At 38.3% G+C, this 19012-nt stretch overlaps 1 protein-coding gene across 5 annotated transcripts in view; it reads left to right on the top strand.

Moving 5' to 3' along the window:
* LOC117227652 (uncharacterized) overlaps window positions 1-19012 on the top strand; it is a 664926-nt gene that overhangs the window by 557659 nt on the left and 88255 nt on the right. For all 5 annotated transcript variants that reach the window (XM_033483090.2, XM_076524316.1, XM_076524319.1 and 2 more), the window contains one exon: window positions 8384-8430. In XM_033483090.2, coding sequence (XP_033338981.1) covers window positions 8384-8430 — 47 coding nt within the window. The remainder of the gene's footprint in view (window positions 1-8383; window positions 8431-19012) is intronic.

Here is a 19012-nt window from a genome sequence, read left to right as displayed (position 1 = left end):
ACCAGTTTCGATAGTATTCGGCAGCAGAGATATGCCATCGATTTGCAGGTTACATTTTCATTTTATCGACGGTACGTGAATTTTTATCGGACCGCTGACAGAACGGCCGAATTTTAATTGACGATATATGTAGATAGCATATAACCCTCAATAATGTTTAGCATCGGGATCGATACCACGTTTACGTCGCCCAGCGAGAAAATGGGATTTCCCGTTGAGAAGCACTTCTGCTCCGGCTATATCACTCAAATGTGTATTTTTATTTACAGCATCGTTCGTTGCCGCAATAGATTAAGATAGATCTGAACGAGAAATCGTCGCGCTCGGATACTAAACCTGTTACGAAAGTGAAATTGATGTACTTCCAGCGGCGTGCAATCGCGCCGAGAAATACCGCTATCAGTGGTGCACACCAATTTTTATTAATATCCTGACAAATGTAAAATGAAAATGAAAATACACCGGGGAAAATGATTCGGCGCGTTCGTCATCTCGTTCGGCGAATTCGCAAAAGTGCGATGCAGAATCTATGACGTTTCATTGAAAAGTAATCTTCCATTGTGGCCGGTTGCATTTTGTGTTGACAACGAGCACGGTAAAGAACGGTTAAATGCTGACCAGTGCAACAAAACTCACATGGTTCTCACGGAGCGTTTAGGGAAACGGTTTCATTTCCGCTTGTTAATTTTTTGTCTTAACACGTTCCGTGCCGAGCTTTTTTTACTCGAATCTTTACACTTTGATATTTTACTAAAACTTGATGTAATACGTGCAATTATTAATTCTCGTACACATAACAACGTAACAAAAACTTATCAACGCCCATTCTTGCGGTGGAAATTGATTCTTCGGTTCTAAATTTCTTGTAAACAATTTGTTCAGTTCACTAAGTAAACATGCAAGCGTGTACCATCGATGGTACACGTGGCACGGAACGTGTTAATGTTCTATTGCTTTTATCGGCGAATGAAATACTTTTAAAACGATCAGTCGAGTTCCGAGTGTTTTAATTAGATAAATTCATTGATTAGATCAAATTAGATGGATTCTGGAAAATTGACGACGTAACTTTATTGCCACTTTTTGCGACAGTTTTATGTTGTTTTATGTGCAATCACTGTGAAGGACAACGCGGAAGATTTTTCGTTTTTATTATGCTTTTGTGATTTATTTTTGATTGATTTTATGTCCGATTTTCGATTTGATCATAATCCATGACAGTCCATAAATAATTACTATATTACTATTATATATTCTCCTGGTCCAGTAACGATCTTTATAGTTTCTTCCTTCTCGTTCAGTTATTTTTCGGCCGAACGAACCTAAAGAAAACATTACACTTTCTCACGGCTTGGCCAACTTGCTGTATATTTTTATGCAACATAAAAATCGCCTGTTCTAATTTCCTGAAAATGAAGTTACCAGAAATGTTTATTTTCTCTTAATAATTAGCAAGTTGAGACCCGTGTGCAGCAGTATTTTTTCAATTCTCTCAGTGTTTCTATTGTTTTGCATTTAATCTATTCGATTTTGTCGCGAGTGCATAAAATCCGACGTCTATTAGTCAGAACAAACCCTGTTTCTTTTCTAAACATTTCTAACTAATGTATACAGACTTTTGTGCACAACTTTATGAACTTATGTAAATATTAGGTCGAGTTATAAACAAGTTCTGTTTTTTTTTAATATTTATTTTGTTTTTTTTTTGCATTTCATTTGTTTTCAACCTTTATCTATTTAATCCCTTGACATACTGGGAGGTCGCCAATGGGGTCGTCATTCATTTTATGTGCTACTGTAGACCTCGACAACTCGTCAAGAGCTGTTTTCGGCGGCCGACGTGCAGTATACAAGATATACAACTTTATAAACGGCACTAGAACTAGATTTTTTGTTCCGGGAAAGAAACCGTGCAGTAAAGAGTGAAAATTACAATGAACCGAACGACAGCTCGAGTTTAAAACAGCTCCGTCGACTAAATTTATAACTGTGATTAACACTTTAATGGCCGCACACACAACATTTGTGCGATGCTTTAACCCTTTGCACACGAAGCCATTTTAACTGTAAATCTAAATTAATTTTTTGACTTATGATATTTCCATTTTACATGACAAAGTGCATTTTCTGCACACAAAATTTAGTCTTGTGACTCATACAACAGTTAGACTCTTAACAATTTTTTATATCTAAACTTTGATAATATAAAAATTATCTTGGAACGTGGTGTAACAATTTTAGTCAGAGTCACCACTCGAGTGCAAAGGGTTAATAATTATTTAGGTGATTGCTTTGACAATTATCACACAATGGAAAAATATGAAATTTGTTGTATTAAACGTATTGTTATTGTCGTCGTTTTTTTGTGTTTTACGTGTATGATCGCGCATGTTGAATTGTTTCATGAATTTACATAAATATTGCCGGCCTCTGGCGACGTTTGACTGCGTAGACGTACGGGCCATTAAAGTGTTAAATAGCACTCTTACCTCCTTAACAAGCGAAATGAACGACGCTCAAGCAAAGCTCCTAAAATTCGCGTGACACTCGGCGCACTAAATGCATTCTGGAGTTCGGCAAATGTGACCGGCCGCCAGCATCGATCACGCGACTGTTCCGAATAAAACGCTGAAAATTTGATCGGCGCGCGGCGGTGCCTTTCGCGGACCGAGTAATGACGGGCCCGGCACGAATTCATTCGTTGTTAGAATCCCGCCGTACGTGATTATACCGGAATCATGTTAATGCGCCGGTCCTGATACGCGTCGTTTCCATTCCGTGACCATGCGGCCGGTGTTCCGCGAGCCGCAGATGCTCCGGTCGACTCGGAAAGACGAACGTTTATACCGTTCCGCTAAATGAACTTCCATATTAATCTGCATACGTTTAGGGAACGCGGCCGAAAACGTACCGCGCCGGAAAAAAATGTCGGCTATCGTGGCCGCGGACGATTTCAGCTGACGATTTCAGCTGACGATGCCGCGGCGTGTGCCTATTGACTTTTTAAGCATTTGCATTTAAACGGTTTGGCTCTCTTTCTCTCTCTCTCTCTCTCTCTTTTTCTCTCTTTCTCGTTCTCTCTATCCCGCTCCGTCTGTACATACGGGGAAATTCCAGTTTTAATTAAATTTGGATTTAAAATAAACTTCAAAGGAAGTTCTTAATTAGAAACGAAGGAATTAACATACAATTTTTAGAGTAAACAGCAGCCCGAGCTTTCTTTCGCCCGCGATAACGTACAACGCGGAAACGTACGAAACGAGATACGTTTCGATCGAACGATTTAAACGTCGTATTTCGTAACCTGACAATGATGAAACTGGATAATTACGTTGACAGAGAGTTTTTCGCACGATGGAAGAATATGTACAGTAACGCGCGCGCGCTAATAACTACCGTCTAAAAATTCATAATAAAACCGACAACTGCGGGACTTGGAAACGTTACTAAACTCTTTTATCAATGTTTCTAGTTATTAACGCAACGAATTACATTTGTATTATTTGTTTTTATAATAGCTTAGCTTAGCGGTTGTTTATTCTGTTGCGGTATAATTAGTGTACATTGCGATGTCTTCTTCGATCGAAAGAATTTTCAGGATGTTTTCTGATTTTATCGTTTTCCGAGGAACCATGACATTTTTAATATTAATCCTAATATTCGAAGCTTTTTAGTAATTAATTTCACAGCTACGGGTTTAATGATCGTTTTATACAGAGTGTCCCAAAATTATTGTACAAGCAGGAAACGAGGGGTTTCTGAGGTCATTTGAAGTAACTTTTTCCTTAGCGAAAATGCAATCCGCTGCTTCGTTTACGAGTTATTAACGAAAAACAGTGACCAACGAGAGGCGAGATCAGCTGCCGCGAGACGGTCGAGCCAATCAGCGTAACTGAGCTTCGTGCGCTCGTTGGCTTGGCCGCCTCGCGTCAGCCGAGTTCGCCTCTTTATTGGTCACCGTTTTTCGTTGATAACTCGTAAACGAAGCAACGGATTACATTTTCGCTGCGGAAGAAGTTACTTCAAATGACCTCGGGAACTCCTTATTTCTCGCTTGTACAATAATTTTGGGACATCCTGTGTACTTGTGCAGTAAAATTTCCCTAATTGTACCTCAGCTGGGAAACAAAAATGGACTATTTGGAAAGAGGAGGTACGATTATTCGAGCCGGCTCGTTTTTATAGTTGTTGACGATCGGTAACTACAAAAATAAGCCGCATGGCTCGATCGTACCTCCTTTTCCTAAATTGTTTATTTTTATTTCCAAGCTGAGGGTCAATTAGAGAGAATTTACTGTATTTTGGATTTAAATCTAAATAATGTACTAAACGAGTCAAATTACCACCGTAAAAGTGTCATCAAAAGTCTAATCCATAAATACTATACCAACCGAATAATTCAGATTTTATCTAATGGTCACTTTCGACAACAAAAATCGCTCTAGCAATCTTTGTTTGCATAAAGAGAATATACAATTTGGAGAAATTTATTTTTCAGCAGTTCTACAGACAATAAATCCTTGTCAATAACCACCAGCTCATCAAGAATGAAACTCACGTTCTTCAAATATGGCGAAACTACCATAAAAGGGTTACGTAATGATTTTCTCGTTACCCGAGTTCTCAGAGGATCGAGATCGACCGCGGGTTCCAGGCTCGAGGTTCTCCGCTTGGGAATCGTTCATTTCGGGGACATTTATATGTGAAATTGATCACGGGACAGTCCGATTCCTCGCTGATTCGCGCAGCTCGTCGTCAAATTGCGATCGGGCTAATAGCAACAGAATTCGGATGATATAACGGACATTGTTCGTTTGCACGTAACCGGTAGAACAATTACGAATCTATTCGGGCAAGGGTGCACTCGAGAGGCAATCATCTCTCGCCGGTGCGCCAAAGAGAGAGAGAGGGAGAGAAAGAGAGAGAGCGCGCGAGAGCGAAAGAGAGAAGGTTGGGTAGAGAAACGTAAATAGGGAGAAAGAGAGAGAGAGAGAGAGAGAGAGAGAGAAAGAGGGAGAGAGACTTACAAGCAAGCCTTTTGGGGTGTTCGCCTCCTAACTAAAAAATTATGATTTATGTCAGTCATCCTTATCTCGGTGTAAGCTGTCATTAAAACACTATAATTTTCATTTAATGCACTGTAAAAATATATTTCGATTTTTCAGATATCTTTTATTTTAAACATATTTCTTTGCATGATAAAAATTAGTAATTTAATAATGTTTATTAATGAAATAAAAAAAGATGTTTCTGACCATAATTCCATGCTTTTCCAGTAGCTCTACACATGATTGTGTGCCCCCTATTTCCGTGTACATAATGTACGCTTCGTGCGACGTAAATCACATCAATAATTAATTTATACGAAAATCTTCAGCAATCGTTTCTTACGATTTTTGACAAGACGTACTAATTAAATTCTTCTGATAGGTAAACATAACGAAGAAAAATAGATCATCAATTTATATATAACACTTTTCTCTTTCTATACATTTTTAATTCGGAAGCACGGAAATTGGGACAGGCACGGAAACTGGGACATCAATCCTATTAAAAGAAACTAAGAATCCACAGTCTATCTATAACATATTTGTAAACAAAAGCAATCGGTGGCGAACACCTACAAAAAAAATTCTTCCTTATTAAAGGGATAGAAAGAGTTGCAGAGATAGAGTGAACAGAGAGAATCGGAGAAAAAGAGAGAGGTAGAGAGCGTTGAAAAGAAGAAGAGAGAAAGGGAATTGGAGAAAAGAAAGAGAAAGGGAGAGAGAGAGACAGAGTTGGAGAGATGCATAGATAGAGGGAGAGAGAGAGAGAGAGAGAGAGTTGGAGAGATGTAAAGAGAGAGAAAGAGAGAGAGAGGGAGAGAGACAGAGTTGGAGAGATGCAGAGAGGGAGAGAAAGGGAGAGAGAGACAGAGTTGGAGTGATGCATAGAGAGAAGAAGAGAGACAGAGTTGGAGAGACACAGAGAGAGAAAGACAGAGAGAAACAGAGTTGGAGAGATGCATAGAAAGAGAGAGAGAGAGAGAGAGAGAGAGAGAGAGAGAGTTGGAAAGATGCATAGAAAAAGAGAGAGAGAGAGAGAGTTGGAGAGATGTAAAGAGAGAGAAAGAGAGAGAGAGGGAGAGAGACAGAGTTGGAGAGATGCAGAGAGGGAGAGAAAGGGAGAGAGAGACAGAGTTGGAGTGATGCATAGAGAGAAGAAGAGAGACAGAGTTGGAGAGACACAGAGAGAGAAAGACAGAGAGAAACAGAGTTGGAGAGATGCATAGAAAGAGAGAGAGAGAGAGAGAGAGAGGGAGAGAGAGAGAGAGACAGACAGACAAAGTTGGAGAGATGCATAGAAAGAGAGAGAGAGAGAGAGAGAGAGAGAGAGAGAGTTGGAAAGATGCATAGAAAAAGAGAGAGAGAGAGAGAGAGAGACAGACAGACAGGCAGACGGAAACAGAGATAGAGTGGGAGAGATGGAGAGAGTTGAAGAGATCGAGATAATTGGAGAGAAACGGAGAGAGATAATTAGAGAGAAAGAGAAAGTTGGCGAAAGAAGAGAGGAGAAAGGAGAGAACGAGAATAGGTTAGAGGAGAGAAGCGTCGAGAGGTCTGGACAGAAGCAGCAGTTGGGGTCCGGCCGGAATTGCAACGTGGTTTGCCTGTCGAGATGTTAGCTTTTCGTCAAAGACCGCTATTAGTATGCAGTTAGTATTACAGAACGGTGTATCGGGATACGTGGATGATACATCGCCATCTATTACCGATTCCCTGGCATGTGAACCGTCGACCCTCCACGCGGAGACTGTATTTCCACGGTAGATTGCTTTGTTGGACGATCGATAGAACAGGGTCCGTCGATTCGTACCAATAAGACGATTAGTCTTGCCCACGGAACACCAGCCTTGCCCGGGAATCATTGTGCGAGCATTCCGGCCTAATCTACCATACGCGGTCGACGAGCCCTTCGCCACTCCATGGGGAATTCTTCGAATACCTCGGCAAATACAGTGCGCTAAGAAAACACGACAGTCAACTTCGCTGTTACCAACGCTATTAAGATATTTGTTTACGGTTTTACGCGCCATTTGTCGAGTTAGGATTAGGTCAGCGTTTCATGAATCTCAGGGAACCTCGCCAGTGGATGGAATTTATAAGAAATCTCGGAAGCTCGCTTTGATGTTTGCACTTGTAATCGAAGTATTTTCTACTAAAATTGTATCAATACTATGAAACATTATATTCTACAAAATTATGCGTACCACATGTTTCATTTGAAAACTTTAAATCGAGATTTCTCGAAAACAACGCATTTTTGGGAAAAATATTAAATGCAAAAGTTACTCGATTTCAAGGATTTTTTCGATTTCTTGGTGATCGCTTTGATGTTATTTAGAGGGAATCTTTGTGTTCTGAAATGAAAACCTATGCTTTAATTTACAGGTTTTTTTTCCCACGCGAGAAAAGAAGAAATATTTGAGATGAAGAATTTTTCAAATGAACACTCTATATAGAAAATATTCTTTTTACTAGCAATATTGCTTTCATGTCAAACTGGATTGTGTAATTATATTCAACAACTTAAAACTATAGTACATAAAATTTCAATTCGAAGAGTATTGATAAAATTCCACTTGGATAAAATTGTAAGAAACTATTGGTAAAGATAGTGTTGCGGGTGAAATAATTGAACAGATTAAAAATATTTAATACGAAAAATAGGTAAAACCTCCTGCAATTTATACCGCTTTAATTATTCGATAATGTAGATTTTTACATAGATTTCTTCAAATTATAGATTGAGTCTGTCTACGATTGTTTTTCTGTTTGTGATCAAAGTACAACAGGCACATTTTTTAACATTTCTTAGTCTTGTTGCATTTCGGAAGTCTTTTTTGAGCCATCCATATTTTTATTTCTACAACAGTATAACGATTGTGCAATGTCACTTTCTACAGGGTGTCCAAAAAATGTCTCTCAATCCGGAAATGTGGGGTTCCTGAGATCATTCGAAGTAACTTTTTCCTTAGCGAAAATGCAATCCGCGGCTTCATTTACGAATTATTAACGAAAAAGGCTGACCAATGAAAAGCAAGCTCGGCTGACGCGAGCCGGGCCAACGAGCGCACGACGCTCAGTTCCGCTGAATGGCTCGGCCGCCTCGCGCCAGCTGATCTCGCCTCTCATTGGTCACTGTTTTTCGTTAATAACTCGTAAACGAAACGGCGGATTGCATTTTCGCTAAGGAAAAAGTTACTTCTAATGGCCTCAAGAACCTCCCATTTAACCCCCCACCCTGTATAATATCAAAATAGTTTCATGCAGGTAGATACGCAAAATAAATAATTCATCGTAAAATCATAATGTATAATTATAACTTTTTGATGTTCCAGTTGCCTAAGTCCGAGATCAGCGTTCTTCTACGAGTTTCCACCTAACGGTAAGTTATTGCACGAAAAAAAAATCTCGTACGTTATTTAATTATATTAATAATTAGGAGAGACTGCATAAAGTTTTCTGCTGGAATTCGAAGCAATGCCGAACGATAAAATTATAAGGTTTAAAATGTAAGAACCACGTTCATTAAATCAGAGATACCTACAATACAGAATTTTCCTTGCATAATTCTCGCCTGGATCCCACCGAATAATTCATTGAAACGTTCTATCACGTGGCGGAGATACCAGAAGATCTTTAACAAAATTCGCTCGCCCTCCCGTTTGACCTGTACAGAAGTTTAACGCGCGTCATTCCATGAATACATCATGCGCCAGCGAAGACTGTAGTTTCATATATTTTTCAGCGCATTCGTCTCTCTTTGACAAATTAATTTTCTGCCCCCTCCCTGCTCCCCTCGAAAATGCTACACTTCAAAGTTAAAACGAAGGCGGAAAAAAGAACGCGGCAGGATGGATACGCGTCCGAGTAACTTTCCGGCGCGCATAGCAAAACAAGCATGATCTCGCCCATATAATTTCGACCACGTTAAATCAGTTAACTCGAAAAGTTCCTGTTCCATTCAGCCTTTCAATTTGCATCACGATGTTCCAACGCGACGGCGGCGTCGGCGTCGGCGTCGGCGGCACCGTAATTCGTATCACATTATTAATGCGGCACCATTGTAAACCAAACCGTTATGGACATCCGTGGCGCATTAAGTGGCCATGAAACAGGGGAATAGACAAAGAAAGTAGAGAGATCTGGCCGCCTGTGAATGCAGTTCGGATTATTTAACGCGCCAACTAATGCTCGCCGCGATGCATGCATTCGCGCCGCCAGCTATAGACGGTTATTCCAAGAGAGAGCATTGCTTGTTCCTGCTTTCGGTTCCTGGCCAAATATACTGCCCGAGCCGCCGAAAGCTAGACACAAAAGCGCCTTCATTATTTTTAATGGCACGCGAAATGTTTTCACGCGAATCATTTTCAACTCGACCAGATGCGGAAAGTGATTCGATCGAAGCGATATTTTTGGAAATTCCGAAGCTTCCGAGTCTTTGAGACGGATCACAGAACTTTTAGCGCATTCGATCGGCCGCTCGTTTTCTAATATTTAGAAACTACTAGTCGGGAACAACGACAAAAAATCGGACAACGAATAGGACATTTTCAGGAATTTATGACAGGAGAATAATATAGTCCTAAATAAATTTTTATTATAGACTTTGGTGCTCATTAAAAATCGGGTTGACTGACATGTTGACAAAGAGAACCGCAGAAAACCCAACTCGCGAAATTGTCTAAAAATGATAACCACGAATGATTCTGAAAGCGTACAAAATCGTTCATCTGCACACAGTTACAATTTTTCCGAAAGAGAATTTTTCAAGAAAAATTATCGTGGTTCGCGATTATAATTTTGTAACTTTCAACCAGTCGTTCGCATGCACGCCGAGAATGGTGGATTCTAGGCCGCATTATGAGACTCGTCGTGTAACAATTTTTATAGGACAAGCACTCGAGTCGTATCAGAAGTTATGCGTGCATATTGCAGCATACTGTGCATACTGTCTAGCAGTATTGTCGCAGAGTGTAGTATCATCCGCGAGAAGGCTGCAGTCCTTATGCAGTCTTCGCCACGCGCCTTTAGATCCTCTGCTAGCGGCACATTATATGCGTGCAGCTGCCTTCGCATATATCTAGATTCTGCACTCTACGCTGCAATGATATTCTATAGCTTATCCGTCTACGATACACGCAGATAAAGTCGCCCATAGAATATGTGTTCATACGGCTAAGCTTGAATTAGATGTAAGCTCGGACAAAGGGACAAGTATTCGCGGTTAGAACTTGCTAACAACTGGTTTGTGGCACGGCGCACCTGGACAAATTTTCTTCGACACGAAAATAAAAACATTATTTGAAATATTTAATTTCATTTTGTTTGAAATATTTCATTTATTCGCAATGCTGTTATTTGATAATATTAATAATATCGATCCATTTGAAATAATTTCGAATAATGAATTATTTCGTTATTCGTTATTTCATAGATGACATATATATCGCATATATCTCCAATAATTTTTCCTTATTAATTTTTCAACAATTTTTTAAGAAACGCTTAACTGTTGAACTTCGAATTTAAAACAACTATGAGAAAATGGTAAATCGAGTGATAAAATCGCCAAAATGTTATTGAAAATTCTCGACTATTTTTTGCTAAGCAACGAACACAAAATAATTTTGGTAACAAGTAAATGAATTTCGACAAATGTATTGCATTTTTTTTTTATTAAATTATCGCTGTTTGAAAATCTCGGTCTCTCGAAATTGCCAGAAAGATCAGTATACTACACAGAATCACGTTCCAAAGCAGGGAAAACTATTTTGCTTTCGCAGCTACACGAACGACACATCCATTAAAAGTTAATCTTATTGTCAGACGGGCGTTAATTCCTTTCTGCTGTCACTGCTCAACACAATTAAACGACACCGCCTGCGACGTCTTTATTCCTGCGCTCCGCTTTTTCCCACGAAGTCTGTTATTTTCACTTGTTTCGCTTTTTCTTGAAAGATCTTTAGAATTTTTTAAAACACGGGCCTCGCCGTAGTTCCGCGCAGTTCTTTCTTCAATTTTGCGCTCCTTTCGGCGAAAGCTTCTGTTTTACACGGCGGTTCCCCCAATTCTATAAGCACGTTAGCGCGAAACCGCATGATATAAATGTCCTGTTACCCCGGGTTACTCGCGTTACCATTGCAGTCGTTTATTCCATTCGTTGTGTCGCATACAGATAGTGTATAAATAAGTTTACTGCGTGAACAACTTTATAAAATATAAACACAAAAATTCCGCATAGCGAATAAAATTGTTCTAATTTTTATAAAGCGAGGATACGGCGGTTTTTATATTAAAATGGAATTAATGGTTCCCAGGAGCGAATAAATGACGTTTATATTACTCGAAAGGTTATTTCTTCAGAGTTGAATGTTAATATTGTGCTTATAAAATTTTAATAGTTTATTATTATTATTAATTAGTTTATCCGTTTTAACAATTTCTGAAACAAAAATATATGTCCATTAACCCTGTGCTCTCGAGTGGAGAATTTACCACTAAAAATTGTTACATCGCATTTGAAAACAATTTTTACGTTGCCAAATTTGTTCGTATCTTTGCAAAACTGTTGTACGCGTCGCAAGACTCAATTTCGTGTGCACAGAATACACTAATAGTCATATATAAAGTGGACATACTGGGAGTCAGAAGAAGCTATTTCGAATTTAGGGTCGGAATGGCTTTGAATGCAAAGCGTTCGGCGTCATATTGCGATGTTGACAGGATATTCATAATTTATAATGGTCGGGACCGAAGCTCGCGAATTCGGGTCAACACCATTCGCGCAAACGTTGTACTTCCGCGTCTGGCCGCTGTCAAATGCTCCGCCGAAATAATCGAACCCGCGTCTTTGCAGCTGAAAAGAAAATCGAGCAAATGCACCGTCATCGCACTCGAATCCACGCTCGATTTCCGCGGGTGCCGTGATAAAGTATAGAAGCCCCGGAACGTAGTTATGCCGAAGATAGACGTCGAGAACAGCAAATAAGATCACGAAGAAAGGACGCGCGGTGCCATTGGAATTTTTCAAGATATCGAAAAACACTTTAGATCCCATATTGGAGAGGCGTTTGGCACGCCGGCCAAAGGGGTTAGCTTTGATATTTCATTTCCATTGACTACGCCCGCCATTCTCGCCCCATCGGCCCCCGCTCTTCCCAACGTTATGAATGTATAATTAAGATCGCCCGCTCCTTTTCCGTCCTCTCCGCAGACATATGTATCTTTAACGACCGTACTTTCTTCGCGCGCCTTTCATCTCGCCGATATTTACATCGAGAGCACGCCGAATATAGCGAAAATCCTTTCAATTTTCGCCGAATGTTCTATTCTGCCGCGTAAAACTATTCTCTTCAGAAAATTCTATTCACTTCGCTTGCGATAATTGTTTGTTTGTCCTCTTTTTAACATGACACGACAACGATGGCAAGCAAGAATTTGTTTAGACCTCTCACAATTTGTATTATAGCGTATGCTCGGAGTAAGAAAATTATTCATTTTATTATTCATCAAATTATTCATCAAGAAAGAGTCTGCAATTTGTGCAACTGTAAATTAAAAAATATGGAATTTGTGATTTTGACCGACACACGGTAGGTTTTAGAGTTAAATATGTTGAAAGAGTGGACAATGAAACTTAATAAGTAAGTTGACTTCGAGTATTTGACAATAGCTGCTGGCAATGATCGTTGATTATCTACTTATTTCGACTGTATCGCATCTTACCATATCTTCGATTTACGTTCAAGTAAAGTATTCCATTGTCTCTATCTCATCGTTGTTATCAATTCTTACAAAAGTGGACAAATTTTAATCTATTCTTTACCTGTATTACCTCTAATGATCGGGTATCGTTAACAGAGATATATAATCTCATTTCGATACGAAATAAATATAATACAACAATATGTCATAAATATAACAAATAAAAATAATGTAGTAGATTGCATTGCAAAAGCATTGTTATATTTTGTTGAAGTTTAGGAAATTTACAGAATCTTGCAAGTTATACAATTTATTCATCTTACAACTTCCACGTCGCTAAACATTTTATTACATAATTTATCTCTGCGACGAGCTGTCCTTTCCCATTTGGAAAGCCTGTAAATCATCCGTTAAATCGTCGTTGTCGAAATTGCTAATCACCGCTATAAAGCGATAGTTTCCGTTCTCCTCGCGAATACGTCGCGCGTAAACGCCGTTGACGCAAGAATGCGTCCCGAACGACGCCTCTCCGACAACGACCGAAGGTAAGAGGCACCGTTGTCGAACCTGTTTGAACCCTTCGCGTTTGTTGCAGTGCATAGGTAACTACCGAATCCTGGCGCCGGATCTAACCTAAAATTCGTGAGGCTTACCAGAATGCACAAACACATTCGCCCGGGTTGTTTGCTCGGTGTCAACTGTGACAGAGCAAGCCTGTTTGTTCTAACTGAAATCCACGTGGTGGCTCTCTCCGCAATACTGGCGCCGGAAGAATACGTTTACAGTCTACAGCTCTACATTTACATCGAGCCACTGCCGGGGCTTACATATTCTGACAACTGTTCGAGCACCCTCGAATTATAACGATCGCACACTCGCCGCAAACTGATCCTTCCTGTTGTCGTTCTCAACCGAAGCGTCTACGTACTGCGAATTCTTTTAATAGGAAAAATGATGGTCGGCCTCGGTTTCCCAAAAGTTACATGGAAATGCATTTTTCATGTTAGTCATTTTTATATTTCTCATGTTAATCACTTTCACGTTTTCTGTGTGAATAATTTTCATATTTTTCATGCTAGTCATTTTCATATTTTCCACGTTAATCATTTTCATGTTTTCCATGTGAATAATTTTCATGTTTTCCATGTTAACCACTTTCATATCTTCCATGTGAATAATTTTCATGTTTTCCATATAAGTAATTTTTATATTTTCCATGTTAATCATTTTCACGTTTTCCATGTGAATAATTTTCATGTTTTCCATGCTAGTCATTTTCATATTTTTCATGTTTTCCATGTAAGTAATTTTTATATTTTCCATGTTAATCATTTTCACGTTTCCCGTGTAAATAATTTGCACATCTTCCGTGCTAGTTATTTTCATATTTTTCATGTTTTCCATGTAAGTAATTTTTATATTTTCCATGTTAATCATTTTCACGTTTTCCATGTGAATAATTTTCATGTTTTCCATGCTAGTCATTTTCATATTTTTCATGTTTTCCATGTAGTTATTTTCATATTTTCCACGTTAATCATTTCCATGTTTTCTATGTGAATAATTTTCGTATTTTCCATATTAGTCATTCTTATATTTTCCATATTAATCATTTTCATATTTTCCATGTTTCTAATTTTCATATTTCCCATGTCAATCATTTTCATACTTTCCAAGCTAAACATTTTCATTCTCTATGCGAATAATTTTCATACTTTTATATTCGATGATATTTTTATATATCGTAAAATCCGCAGTCTAGAAATAATTAGTTTCAATATCGTTAAGGGACGCAGTATCGCGAGAATTGTGATACATTTCTAACAACAAAGGCAGTAATCGCGTTCTCAAGCTCGCAACAACTGCACAGGATCAAAGGAACATTTTGATCTGTTCTAACTTCGGGTGAAAGGATCTCAAAATATTTTGTAGACTAATGCTGTTTAAGTAGAATGATGACTCTTTGAGGTGAGCACAGGAAGAATGTTGTAAGATCTTTCTACACAAAGTAATTAGTAGAGTGCGAATTTTATGCATTTAAGACAAAAATAGATGAAATTTAAATAGATGAAATTCGAAACAGTGAAAACATTTAAACAATTCAAACATGCTATTGTTCACCTTCGATTCATTAAGCTTACTAAAAAAAGAGGAGCAAACTTCTGTTAACCTCCGCATCTTGCAATCAATGCAGAAAATTCTTATTTTGCACCTAGATCCGCAGTCTAGTTATAATAATTTTCTCATATATATTATTGCTCCTTGTAACTTGTTAAAATCTTGCGAAATTGTTTAAGATTAAGAATATCAAGATCAATGAAGTAAACTTCAACGCTTTATATTGACGCTATGACCCGGAAAATAAATCTTGCAGATAACGCGTGCCAAAATTCTGTATGCAACCTGCGACCAATTCTCAGGAAAAACCGCCTCGCACTCGATCCGTTTGCGAAAATAAAAGTCCGCGGTCCGTTTCTCGGCGTTCAGCTTAATTTCTCAATCGCGTTTTCGAAGATAAAATTTCATCCGGAAAGCGTCTTCTTCCGCGCGACGAAGCCGACGGAACATTTCGTGTCGGTAGGTCTGCAGAAAATAAAAACGCTTGTCGAGAGGATTGAAAGTTCTTTCCACGGCTATTTTGAACGTAATACGGTGCCCGGTGTTATATCGGAAGGAGAGAACGCGATTCCCCGGTGCTCGAACCCCGGCCCGTTTTTCGTGAATATATTTCACACCCCGACGCGGAGCCGAGCGACGAGCTGCGTTTGCGTGCGAACTCGCTGTTTTTGTTCGGCCGACCCGGTAAAAGCACATAATCTGTGATTTCAACGGGAATTCCGCAAACGCGTAAGTTAATCCGCCACTGGCGTGATCGAGGCTCCGAAGTGTACGTTTGTGCACGGAGGGAGACCGCGGTTTCTTCTTCGACGACTAATAATTTCCCCAGTGTTTATTCGCGTCGCGTGTCCGAACGCTATCGAGGGAAATTCTTTTCGTAAGGCGAGACCGGTGAAATGCATGCCGTCGCGACTCTCTACAGCTTGTACTCATCAATCAAAGGCACCGGGCGTCATTAGCCTACTCCGCCGCCTAACTAGGACGGCTCTCATCCTGAGAATTAGTCTCGAGACGAAAATCGAAGTGCGAAGAAAGATTTCAGTCGAGTACGCCCGAGTCATCTGGCAAAATTAAGTGAATTGTTATCATTATTTATGTACAGGACAGTCTACAAATGTTTGACGTTTATATAGTGACCACCCTGTATATAATTGTAGCTTAATAATATAATAATTATATTGTAAATGAATTTTTAAATCATCTTAAAAAAATTGCTTATCCTAGTTTAATTTAGTTTTGTTTTATCGAGAAGTAATTAATCTTGAACAAACAATTTATTATAACACAAATAATTATTCAAGAAAAGTTAATTTTAAATGAATTTGTTCTATATACATATAAATTTTGTATACTATATATAAGAAGCTGTTATACGTATAGAACCAGTCGTTTAACCCTTATGTCAATAAGCATAATTTGTTTTTTAATCTTGAATATTCCAGTCGATATCAACTTCTGCAATTTAATTGAGGAAATCATATTTTTGATAGAAAATTCGCAATTATTTCTTTCATTGGAAATGAAGCAAGTCATTAATGAACATACAAGACAGCTAAATAGTTCTGTATGGAAACTTATGTGGCAAATCTCGGTCGAATGGGACCATTAATTTAAGGGCAGTATCGGTCGCCACTTTTTAAAACACCCTTTCGGTAAAAAAGCGTTTAAAGTTTCGAACACTGCTACAGGCAGTGGATGAGGATCGTTGGAGTAGTTGTCCATTGCAGGCCACAACTTCGTTAATTTTATGAATTTTTCAACGAAATTTTCGGAGAATCTACTTTAAACGCGGTGCTATCGACTTCAAATATTTTTAAAGAAACTGATTTTTTTCCCGTCCATCTAGCTGATCCCTTAAGGGCATATCGGTTTTACGAAGCTCCGAAAAGTGTCTAGCTTATTGTAATACGTTTCTTTCACCGAAAAAAGCACGCTGTCGATCTGTTATCTTTTTTTGTTAAGCTTTCGAGAACTTCTAAATACGGTGTGTATGAAGTCTGAATTTAATAAAATTGATATAAAATATTTTTATGTTGTATATATATATTTAAGGGTCAGTTACAATCCCTAGTCATATTTGAAAATGTAAAAAGTGTAACAATATGAGAAAGAAGGAATTCGGAAAAGAAAAGTATCATAGACTGTTGAAGGATTTTTGCAATTCTGATTCAATTGTGTATGTTGCTTAATTTCAGAATCACAATGAGATTGGACAAAAACTGTTGTTAGTTCAACAAGAACGTAATAACTAGACTGTGAATTTTATACATATATTATATAATATTATAATATAATATATAAAATTCTTATATTATAATATTTAATATAATTTATATATATATATTCTAATCAATATTATCGAATTTTAGGAGTTTTTCTTCCTACTTAAATATTATAATATAATATTTAAGTAGGAAGAAAAACTCCTAAAATTCGATAATATTGATTAGAATATATATATATATATATAAATTATATTATATTATAATATTTAAGTAGGAAGAAAAACTCCTAAAATTCGATAATATTGATTAGAATTATTACAGAAAGAATGGCTCTGTTCTAAGTGGCTCCTGTTTATTTCAACCGAAGCATCAAATTTCCGTTCCATTTCCTAGTCTAAAATGTCAAAAAGCGTGAAAAATCGAATTCGATAAAATTGTTGGCATTACAGCCGAAAGCATGAAGACGGTGGTTCTCGACTGAGAACGTTGACGATTCTAAATGCCCCGTTATTCGAAGGCGAGGAAACTTTAAGCTCCAGTTAGGGGCTCAGGGCTTCCTGTTTTCCAGTAACATTTGGCGCGGATATCTTCGCGGACGTTACAACTAACTGCAAAAGACTTGGCTAACTTGTTCCTAGGAGTTCGGTAATATGTGCTGCGACTTTATACTTCGCCGTCCGTACAGTTGACTGGCGTGGAAAAATTTAAAACGGAGAATATTAGTTTCCCCGGGAGTGAATCAGATTAGTTCCGACGTGATAACTTTCGAAGATTCCGTAGGAACCGAAACGCATTGAACTTCGTTTCAAGCAAAAAGACAAAGGGGAACCATTAAAGAGTTTCCGCGCTGAACAATAAACCTGTTCAAGCAGAGAACGTTATTTGATGTACTTGTCTAGAATGCTTAAATATTGATTTACATGATGCGCCGCGTTGCAGCGAACTGTTTACCATCGTCGAAACTTTCGTGCACAGTAAATCTTCGGAATATTCATTGTTTTATCAGGGATTTTTATGGATCATCGCAACGTGTCATAAGCTTCAAATATTTCCCTGTGCAAACTTCCCACGAGTGCATACATGAACGTATATCTTCAACGGATTGACTGGCGAAGTCCATTCTTACGCAGTTTATAAGTTACTGTTTTCTTTGCATACGTTTTTTAATGTACTATCTTCTAGCTGGAGAAAAGAAATGTAACACGGCTACAGTCTACTATAATGAATGGTCAACGTGATGCAGGATACAGTAATTTTAATTATCAGATTGCGCACAAAAAAGGACAATTTGGAAAGAGGAGATACGATTATTGGAGTCTTCCGTCTCTTTTTTATATTTGTTGATAAACAAACGAGCTGCAAGGCTCGAATAATCGAACATTAAAATTTTATTGTTGTTTTTATCAATAATCGCAATCTGAGCTCGATTTAGGGAGAAATTACTGTATTCTCGTAACATTTATCTGATAAATTGTACCTGGTGTCCCAAAAGTCACTCGTCCTAATTTCCCAATTGCAAGTGACTTTTGCGGGTAAACAACGGATTTTCTATACAGAATCAAATTTATCTAGCTCGATTAATACACCACAATAAACCACAGTCGAATAGAAATGTATTTTCTCTGTGAATAAAGCTGGCATGTTGCAAACAATATAACAGCATTTGAAAATTCTTCAACTGTTTTCATTGTTCTATATTTCACTTGCTGATTCATCTCATAATTGCATAAAATCCACTGTTTAATTGTGAGTTCCTATTGGTCGAGAATGAAGAAGACGTCGGAAATGAATGCGCTTCAGACATTCATCCAATAACCGGTGTCCTCGTTATCTAAAACCGTAATAGTCCGATGTAAGTTTGTTAAACTTGTTGTTTCAGCCCGTGTTGCATATGAACTCGGTGCAAATGTATCTTCG

The sequence above is a fragment of the Megalopta genalis genome, chromosome 8 (assembly GCF_051020955.1).
Source record: "Megalopta genalis isolate 19385.01 chromosome 8, iyMegGena1_principal, whole genome shotgun sequence".
Classification (NCBI taxonomy): Eukaryota; Metazoa; Arthropoda; class Insecta; order Hymenoptera; family Halictidae; genus Megalopta; species Megalopta genalis.
The sequence above is the reverse complement of the archived record's forward strand: the minus strand, read 5'-3'. Positions and strand labels throughout refer to the sequence as shown.